The sequence below is a fragment of the Salmo salar genome, chromosome 15 (assembly GCF_965601325.2).
Source record: "Salmo salar chromosome 15, fSalSal1, whole genome shotgun sequence".
NCBI lineage: Eukaryota > Metazoa > Chordata > Actinopteri > Salmoniformes > Salmonidae > Salmo > Salmo salar.
The window spans coordinates 72,659,288-72,670,000 of record NC_138305.1 but is presented as its reverse complement, the minus strand read 5'-3'; the positions used below and the strand labels follow the sequence as shown (position 1 = coordinate 72,670,000).

The 10,713-nt window shown below is 42.9% G+C and overlaps 1 protein-coding gene across 2 annotated transcripts in view; it reads left to right on the top strand.

Annotated features, from left to right (window-relative positions):
- Nucleotides 1-10,713, top strand: part of sema3h (sema domain, immunoglobulin domain (Ig), short basic domain, secreted, (semaphorin) 3H) — a 33,366-nt gene that overhangs the window by 8,117 nt on the left and 14,536 nt on the right. For both annotated transcript variants that reach the window (XM_045695986.2, XM_014146347.3), the window contains exons 3-8: nt 2,884-2,946; nt 3,030-3,149; nt 4,086-4,179; nt 4,359-4,478; nt 4,663-4,808; nt 5,081-5,195. In XM_045695986.2, coding sequence (XP_045551942.1) covers nt 2,884-2,946; nt 3,030-3,149; nt 4,086-4,179; nt 4,359-4,478; nt 4,663-4,808; nt 5,081-5,195 — 658 coding nt within the window. The remainder of the gene's footprint in view (nt 1-2,883; nt 2,947-3,029; nt 3,150-4,085; nt 4,180-4,358; nt 4,479-4,662; nt 4,809-5,080; nt 5,196-10,713) is intronic.

Below are 10,713 nucleotides of genomic sequence, written 5' to 3'. Positions count from 1 at the left end.
TCTCTCAATCCCTCTCTTTCAGACTAACACTACCTGTAGTACACAGCGATCATCACACTTCTCCACCTCTCTACTGTATGTGCCCATGCCCACTACCAATCACAGCCTCGTTCCTCTCCCTTTCCATTTCCTCCCACTCAGACTTTCATTCCAATACACGTAGACACACATTTACACAGGGACTTTCTCTCTCAGACTCTTTCCCAGACGGGAATAGCCCCGTATTGTATAAGTGAGGGTTTCATTCTAAGGTCACCCCTGTTCCCATTTCTGCCTGGCAGGAGATTGACTGGAGCGCCATGCTCCCACTAATAACACCATCCTCTGATCAACCAACCCCTGAGGCATTCCTATTGCATGAGTCCCTCACCGCCATCCCACATCACACACAAGGACGGAAGAGCTGTGCGTCTGTGGGCGCGTGAGTGTGTGTGAGTCTCTGTGTGCAAATGTGACCACTCTCTCCAACTCTCTATTTACCCGTGCCCACTACCAGCATTATCCTAACTTCTCTCCTTTTCCATATCCTCCCTCTCCTTCTTTCCTTTTTTTAATCCAGTTCCTTTTCAGCCCCTTGCTAATTGAATTGCATATTGCACAGGGATTCGTGTAGTGTCTATGCATTTCCACATCTTTGTCCATGTGACAGAGCATAGAACTAGTTATATAAAACTCCCATCCAAGACATAGTATTCGTCACAGATGGTGGATTTATATATTCCCAGTAAGAATGCTGGTGGTCGCCCAATCTACTCCCCCCTCTGGTATTCAGTGATAGCATTTAGTATTTGATTAGGATCCCCGTTAGGTGTTGCCAAGGCAGCAGCTACTATTCCTGGGGTACAAACAGAAGTAAAACATATCGTCATATACAAACTTTTGCATCATACACATGTATGGGGCGGAGGGTAGACTAATGGTTAGAGCGATGGGCCAGTAACCAAAAGGTTGCTAGATCGAATCCCCCGAGCTGACAAGGTAGAAATCTGTCGTTCTGTCCCTGAACAAGGCAGTTAACCCACTGTTCCTACGCCGTCATTGTAAATAAGAATTTGTTCTTAAAACTACTTCCGGATTGGTGGGTTCGGATATTCTGATATTGACAGAAAGCTTGAATTCTTGTTAATCTAACTCCACTGTCCAATTTACAGTAGCAATTACGGTGAAAGAATACTATGCCTTTGTTTGAGGAGAGTGCACAGTTTTGAAGATGAAAAGTTATTAATAAACAAATTAGGCACATTTGGGCAGTCTTGACACAAAATTTTGAACAGAAATGCAATGGTTCAATGGATCAGTCTAAACTTTTGTGCATACACTGCTGCCATCTAGTGGCCAAAATCTAAATTGCCCCTGGGCTGGAATAATACATTATGGCCTTTCTCTTGCATTTCAAAGATGATGGTACAAAAAAAACAGTTGTTTTTTCTTTGTATTATCTTTTACCAGATCTAATGTGTTATATTCTCCTACATTCCTTTCACATTTCCACAAACTTCAAAGTGTTTCCTTTCTGATGGTCCCAAGAAAATGCATATCCTTGCTTCAGGGCCTGAGCTACAGGCAGTTAGATTTGCGTATGTCATTTTAGGCGAAAATTGACAAAAGGGTTAAGAGTTAACTGACTTGCCTAGTTAAATAAAGGTTAAATAAAAATAAAAATAAATAAAATACACGTATTGCTAGTTTGAGTTACCTGAGGTAGGAGAGAGTTCCCTGTAGTCATGGCTCTGTATAGTACTGTGCATTCCCTAGCCTCTGTTCTGGACCCCTGGTAGCATCTATGTATGGGTGTCTGAGCTGTGTGTTAACTGATTGTACAGACAGTTTGGTACTTTTAATATGTCAAAACCTCTCACAAAGACCAGTAGTGATGCAGTCAATCTCCCCTCTACTTTGAGCCAGGATAGATTGCCATTCATGTTATTGATGTACCTGTAGGCTTACAATGAAGAGCTGGTGAATATGAGTGGCAATGTAGTCCACTAGCATCCTCGGTAATCTTCCATTGAAGTTGTCAGAACCAGGTGGTTTGTCATTATAGACAGACAGCAATACTTTTTTCACCTCTTCCACACTCACTTTACAGAACTCCAAATTACAATGCTTGTCTTTCATTATTTGGTCAGTTAAGCATGAATATGAAAGCTCAGAGTTTGTTGTTGGCATGTGATGCATAAGTTTGCTAATCTTGCCATTTAAAAGGTCATTAAAGTTGTTGGCAATATCAAAAGGTTTTGTGATGAATGAGCCATCTGATTCAATGAAGGATGAAGCTAAGTTTGCCTTTTGGCCAACATTTCATTGAAGGTACTCCACATTTTGTACAATCATCGTTTATAAAATGTACCTTTGTTTTCGTAGTACAATTTCTTCTTATTTTTTTTGTGGTTTAGTCACATAATTTGTCTTTTTACAGTACGTTTGCCAGTCGGCTGTACAGCCTGATTTATTTGCCATTCCTTTTGCCTCGTCCCTCTCAACCATACAAATTCTCAATCCCCCATCAATCCACGGGGAATTAGCATTTCTAACAGTCCGTTTCTTAATGGGTGTATGCTTATCAGTAACCGGAGTTTTAAAAAGGAAAAGCTGAAATGAAGAAAGAAAGAAAAAACATCTTTAGCTTTATCACGTGATCTCTGCTTCGGCCCCTAAATGACTAACTCAGTGGACATGCTGTGGAGGTTAGTTATCTATGGTGGCATGATACCAGATCATCACGGTGGCATGATACCAGATCATCATGGTGGCATGATACCAGATCATCATGGTGGCATGATACCAGATCATCATGGTGGCATGATACCAGATCATCATGGTGGCATGATACCAGATCATCATGGTGGCTTGACAACTATACTGTCTCTCTTCCTTTTTCAGCTCTACTGGCCAGCAAGTCCAGACCGGGTCCAAGAGTGTTTGATGGCTGGAAAGGACCGGGAGGTGAGTGGTTACCGATATAGACACACACACACACACAAATACACACACACACACACACTCCTAACTTCAATCCCCATCTACAGTTGGAGTGTGCTAATTTCCTGCGAGTGCTGCAGCCCTACAACCAGACCCACCTGTATGTGTGTGGAACAGGAGCCTTCAACCCTCGCTGTGCCTTCATCCCTACCGCCGTCTTCCTCAAGGTAAAGCCACACACACACACACACACACACACACACACACACACACACACACACACACACACACACCACACACACACACACACCCGGGGGTCCCCCAGGAATATATTGAGGAAAACGGATGCCTATCTCAAGCTTTCTCTCTCTGTCCTTCTACATCTGTCCTATAGCAATACATCCTATATCTGTGTGTTCTGTCTGACTAAAGGCCTCGCTGTCTGCCCCTATAGCTGCGCTATCTGTTGCTACACCTACTATGTGTACTGTACTGTGTACCCCTATACCCCAATGCCTGCCTATCCTATGCATCCGCGTGTTTGCCCCACGTCTCAACGATTCTTAGCTAAACTCCCGTGCTCTTCCTCTCTCTCTTTCTTCTTTCACTTTCTCACACACTGCCTTCAGGTCCCCTTGTGTGCTGGTGTCTGTGTTTCTGGGAGAAGGTGCGAAACCCATGAAAGGGGCTTAGACTCCGGAGCAAGGACACGAGGGGACGCGATGCTTTGAGAGGCCAGCGGCGCTGCCTCCCTCACATTGCATTTCACAAATTTTTCACCCAAATATTTACAGAGATTACTGCCTCCTTAATGCACAAGTCTGGGAGAGTTTTACAGTTGTACTGTTCATGAGTTATGTGCAGGGGCGGACTGGGACCAAAATTCGTCCCCTGGCATTTCGAACACACCGGACCATTTAATATTTTTTCTTGACGCCCCCATTATTAGCCAGATAATGATAATTTTACATTTAAAAAAACAAGACAGACATGGCCACTGGCTAAACATTGACAAGCCCATCTGGCATTTGCCCGTAATGCCAGATGGCCAGTCAGCCCCTGGTCATGTGGCAGTAGTGTGTGTCCATGCGTGAATGAGTGCATGTGTGTGCATGTGTGTAGAGTGTTTAAATTGTGTCTATTCAATTCTGTTTCTTTGGCAGTCGGAGCGACAAACTCTATCATTTGGACAGACTGAATGCGGGAAAGGAAAGTGTCCATATGATCCGCACCAGAGAACTGCCTCGGCCATTATTGGTAAGATCACACACAGTATGTCTGTGAACAAATGTCTTGTGTGTGAGTGAGTTCACACTAATACGAAGACCTGTTTGATGTCCTTATAGGTGTACGTCGAAAATGACGTGTTTGTGCTTTTTCCATGGGTGCGCCTATATAGTATGTTGGATAATGTGTTTTTCTGTATCCGTGTCCAGATGGGGAGCTGTATGCTGGGATCTCATCTGACTTCATGAGTCGAGACTCTGCCTTCTTCCGCAGCCTGGGCAGTCGTCATGTGATCCGCACCGAGCAGTACGATTCCTCCTGGCTGCAGGGTAAGGAAGTGTATAAATGAAACAATAAAAACTCAATCATTTATCTTTGTTCTCTCTTTCACTCTTTCACTCATTTCCTCTCATTCTCTCTAATTTGTAAACATATTTTTCACACTCTCTCTCTCTACTTCTCTCCCTCTCTATCTAAATTGTAAAATCTCTCTTCTCTCTCACTCTCTGTCAGATGCCCAGTTTGTTAAGGTGGCCTGGATGGCGGAGACTGATAACCCAGAGGATGATAAGGTGTACGTGTTCTTCACTGAGCGCGCTCAGGAGGCAGAGGGGGCTGCTGGGAAGGTGCTGTACTCCAGAGTGGCGCGTGTTTGCAAGGTAAGGATCTCTACGTGCCTGTGTGTACTGGTACCGATGTACGGGTGTGTGTGTGTGTGTGTGTGTGTGTGTGTGTGTGTGTGTGTGTGTGTGTGTGTGTGTGTGTGTGTGTGTGTGTGTGTGTGTGTGTGTGTGTGTGTGTGTTTACGTAAAACTGGCACGTGCACTTGTGTGTTTGTCGACGTGCTTGTATATGTGTGTTTGTTTACCTTCTTACTATCACGGTTTCTGTCTGTCGATAGTGACATCTATTCTAATCATTGCGTGTACAGAATGACATCGGGGGCCAGCGGAGTCTGGTGAACAAGTGGAGCACCTTCCAGAAGGCACGTATCGTGTGCTCTATCCCTGGACCCGACGGGATACAGACTCACTTTGACCAACTACGTGAGTATGAACTATCAACTTTACCCCGCTCTTACTGACCAGTGACCACACACACATGACCATAAGCACACTGACCATAATCATCAAATTGACCAAGTGAAACACAAACAATCGTACTGATGTTCAACAGACATACCATAGGTTAATGGTGTTAAATCTCAATAAGACAGCAGTGGAGGAGGGAGTGGATATTGTATAGACTGTATTGGCTCTACAGCAGCTACGGTGCCCTCAGAATGTATTCACACCACTTGACTTTTTCCACATTTTGGTGTGTTGCAGCCTGGTTAAAACATTTATTCAATTGACATTTTGTGCCACTGATCTACACACAATACCCCATAATATCAAAGTGGAATTTTGTTAGTGTATTTTTTTTATTTATTTTTATGAATTAAAAATGGTAAGCTGAAATGTCTTCAGTCAATAAGTATTCAAACGCTTTGTTGTGGAAAGCCTAAATAAGTTCAGGAGTAAAAATGTGCTTAACAAATCGCATAATAAGTTGCATGGACTCATTCCGTGTTCAATAATAGTGGTTCAAATGATTTTGTAAGGTCTACCTCATCTCTGTACCCCACACATACAATTATCTGTAAGGTCCCTCAATCGAGTAGTGGATTTCAAGCACAGATACAACCACAAAGACCAGGGAGGTTTTTCAATGCCTCGCAAAGGACACCACTGATAGGTGGATGTGTACAAATAAAAGCAGACGCAGAATATATTCCTTTGAGCGTGGTGAAGTTATTAATTGGGCTTTGGATGGTGTATCAATACACTCAGTCAGTACAAAGAGACAGGCATCCTTCGACTCCTTCCTAATTCAGTTGCCAAAGAGGAAGGAAACAGCTCAGGTATTTCACCATGAGGCCAATGGTGATTTTAAAACAGTTACTGACTTTAATGGTTGTGATATGAGAAAACTGACGATGGATCAACAACATTGTAGTTACTCCAGCATGTGCAGAATAGAAATATAACAAAACATGCTTCCTGTTTGCAACAAGGCAAACAGGAAGCAGTCAAATGACCTAGTTGCCTCATGGGTTGAATGTTATTAAAATGTTTCATAATTTCATAATTAATAAACAAGCTGCTGAAAATCCGGTGCTTCTATGTCAAACGGTTTTGTTATATTTCAGTCTTCTGTGATGTATGTAAAGTGTAACATTGGGATTCAAATTCTAACTTAATACATTACAACTTGATATCTGACATGGTGAAGGTGTCTTCTATTTTTAAGCCCATAACCATGTGTGTGAGGTGTATACTTTTGTTTCAAAATAGATTTGTTTAAGACTACCAATAAACACTCTGTGTGACCCTGATTTAGCCCACTGCAGTAAAAGGTTATTACGTAATACTGCAAAAAATTTGGCAAGGAAATGTTTTACTTTTTCGTCCTGAATAAATAGTGTTTGGTTTGGGGCAAATCCAAAACATCACTGAGTACCACTCTTCATATTGTCAATCATGGTGGTGGCTGCATCATGTTATGGGTATGCTTGTCATCGGAATAAACGGAATACAGTTATAAGCACAGGCACAAACGTAGAGGAAAATCTGGTTCAGTCTGCTTTCCAACAAACACTAGAAGACAAATTCACCTTTCAGCAGGACAATAACCTAAAACACAAGGACAAATCTATACTGGAGTTGCTTACTGAGACGACATTGAATGCTCCCGAGTTGCCTTGTTACCGTTTTGACTTAAATCGACTTGAAAATCTATAGCAAGACTTGAAAATGGCTGTCTAGCAATGATCAACAATTTTAAAAAGTATAATGGGAAAATATTGTACAATCCAGGTGTGCAAAGTTCTTAGGATACTTACCCAAAAAGACTCACAGCTGCAATCGCCACAAAAGGTGGTTCTACAAAGTATTGACTCAGGCAGGGGTGTGAATACTTTTGTATTCCGCATTTCATTTTCAATAAATGTGCTAAAATGTATAAAAACATGTTTTCACTTTGTCATTATGGGGTATTGTATGTAGATGGGTGAGAAAAAAATTGATTTAATCCGTTATTGAATTCAGGCTGTAACACAACGTAGCGTGGAATAAGTCAAGCGGTATCAATGCATTCTGAGGGCACTGTATATAGAAGTGAAGAGTCTATGTTTGGCCTACAGAAAGCTTAGTGTTTTTGATCACGCAGCCAGCATAACTCCACTCCACCCTGGCTTGTGGTATTCCACTCTGTTACCACGGTGACCAGCAGCCCTGTCCCTTTACCCTGCTCTGCCTTTGTAATACTTCAGCACTAGTCGCCCTGGCAACGACTATGAAGTCTCTATTAGAGAGTTTTTTCAAGTCTGTGTGTGTCTGTGTGTGTCTGTGTGTCTGTGTGAGTGTACATGTGTATCTATGCTTGTGCATGCACTCCCTCATCGCTAGTTTTATAGGCCATAGAGTATCAGTCAGTGATGTGATCGGTAGTTGGCCTTGCCAGAAGCGAGACCGAGAGACAGGACCGTTCGCTTATCACATCTGTTTCTGTAAACACAACCAGCCAGTAAAATAAACAACACCCCCCCCCCCCCCCCCCCCCCGGGGTTATACTGAGGCATAGTGAACCACACACATCATAACACATACACACACACACACACACACACACACACACACACACACACACACACACACACACACACACACACACACACAAACACAAACACACAAACATACACACAAACATCACACACAGACAACTCCCTGTCCAACCCGTCTCACCCAGGACAGTGAGTAGGAAGATGAACATAAACATCCCCACACAACAACCTGCCCCGGGACACGTTGCAACTGAAAAGATCCCATCAGCCCAAGAATGCCGCCGGTGTTGTGTTTACGGCGCGCTCCGTCGGCCAGAAACACTACGAATCGCATGAGCGCCTTGTTCGGGTCCGGGTCCCTCATGTTGAAGGAGCCAGGCTGTTATCGATGCCGGAACTTCTACAAGAATATTTGGGTGTCAACTTTAACAAGAGCCACTATCCTGGCAGGTCATCAGTGTTTGTACAGGTGAAAGGGATTGTTTACAGTCTGGAGCACTCAACCATCAGTACTTATTAAATACATTAGTTTCTAATCCTCCTACAGTCAGAATAAAGTGTTACCAACTGTAGTCTTTGATTGAAAGCTTATGAGAGACATGGTTAGCAGTGGTGTAAGGTACTAAAGTAAATATAGTTCTACTTAAGTACTTTTGGGGGGTATCTGTACTTTACTATTTATATTTTTGACAGCTTTTACTTTTACTCCACTACATTTCTAAAGAAAATAATGTACTTTTTATTCCGTACAGTTTCGTGACACCCAAAAGTACTCGTTACATTTTGAATGCTTAGCAGGACAGGAAAATGGTCCAATTCACGCACTTATCAAGAGAGCATCTCTGGTCATCCCCACTACCTCTGATCTGGTGGACTCACTAAACTCAAATGCTTAGTGTTGGGAGTGTGCCCCTAGCTATCCGTAAACAAATAAATCAAGAAAATCGTGCCGTCTGGTTTGCTTAATATAAGGAATGTGAAAGGATTTATACTTTTACTTTGACTTTTGATACTTAAGTGTATTTTAGCAATTACATTTACTTTTGATACTTAAGTATATTTCAAACCAAATTCTTTGACTTTTACTGAAGTTGTATTTTACTGCGTGACTTTCACTTTTACTTGAGTCATTTTCTATTAACTTATCTTTCTTTACTGTTACTCAAGTATAACAATTTGATACTTTTTCCACCACTGCTTGTTAGGGAAGCTCTTGTTAGGGAAGCTCTTGTTAGGGAAGCTCTCAGAGTATCGGAGTATAATTTTTTTTAAAGTGTTTTAATAGATCTACATATAGATATCTAAAATGTCTTTTGAATGTGTTCATCAGTTGGAAACATTTGAAGGGCGTATCTGGCCAGAAGCCCATAAACAGACGTATAAAGCCAGGAGAGAAGGAATTCACTGGCGTGTTACTGTGCTGTTATTCAGGACAGTCATACCATCAGTTTGGACCAACTGGTTGACCACAAAGTTTAGGTTAGACCACTCAGGTCCCGAAGCAGAGGACAACAAAGTCTTGAGGAGTTTGGGGTTTATAGATTTCAATGATTTAGAGGAAGTTGGTGTGTGTATATGTGTGTGTGTCACTGTGTGTGTGCGCACGTGTGGGCGCCCACATCCTAGTCCCTAGATGGCCTAGCTCGGATGAGGGAATAGGAGGGGTGGAGAGTTGAAGAGAAGGGTATTTTCTAGGATAAGGCTGGGGAAGATAGGGGCTAGAGCTGGAGGGGTGTGGGCAAGACAAGGATATCTCCCACCAGGGGAACATATCTCTTTGTTTAGAGAAACTGACACAAGTAGAGCCCTCGGGAGAGAAAATGAGACACAGAGAGAGAGAAAGAACGAGAGGGTTGGGAGGACAAAGTGAAAGACAAAGAAATGTATTGGAAGAGAGACTTCAAAAGCTGGATTTGAGAGATAAACGGAAGATGATCGTTCAGACAGAGAGAGAGAGAAAGAGAGAGAAAGTAGGATGAAGATGTGTTGGATAACAAACAAAGGGAGAAGTATAATGTAGGAGAAAGTTAATGCATTCTAGGCAGGGTTTGAGAGAGAGAGAGAGAGAGAGAGAGAGAGAGAGAGAGAGCGAGAGAGAGGTGCCTCTGCAGCATGGTGTACCCAGAGTCCTCTGCTGTGTGTTGTGCCCTGGGCTATGCGGCGGCATTTGTGTGTGTGCTGCAGTGTGTGTATGCGTGCAACGTTGTGTGTGTGCAGTGATGTACAGTACCAGTCAAGTTTGGACACACCTACTCATTCAAGGGGTTTTCTTTATTTGACTATTTTCTACAGTGTAGAATAATAGTGAAGACATTAAAACTATGAAATAACACATATGTAATCATGTAGTAACTAAAAAAAGTGTTTTATAGTTGAGATTTTTTCAAAGTAGCCATCCTTTGCCTTGGTGACTGCTTTCCACACTCTTGGCATTCTCTTGTGTGTGTGTGGAGGAATGTGAGAGTAATAATACCCTTTTCTGTGTCCCACACCTCAAATACAAGCCCACCATACATACTGTGTGTGTGTGTGTGCTTTGCGTTTGTCCGTTCATGTGTTAATGTGCATGTGCGTTCCTGCGCGCGTGTCTATGCGTGTGTTTGTGTATCGCGTGTACTGTGTGTAGACTGTGCGCGTGTACATATCCACGTCTTGTTTGTGTACATGTACACGTGTCATGTATTTGGTCAGTAGTTGATCTGTGTCGTGGGGAAGGGATAGAGGACAGTGTGGGGGCCTTAGGGGACAGACAGGCAGAGAGGCCTGGCTGCGTGGCAGGGGAGGGCTGATACATGAGGATTGGTCATGGAGGATCAGCTCGTCTCCAGCTCTCACACTGAGATGGGATATTACTGCCTGGGATTCATTAGACTGGCCCACTCAGCCGTACCATCACACCAAACGCCATTAGGAACACACACACACACACACGCGCACATGGGAACACACTTGAACACACA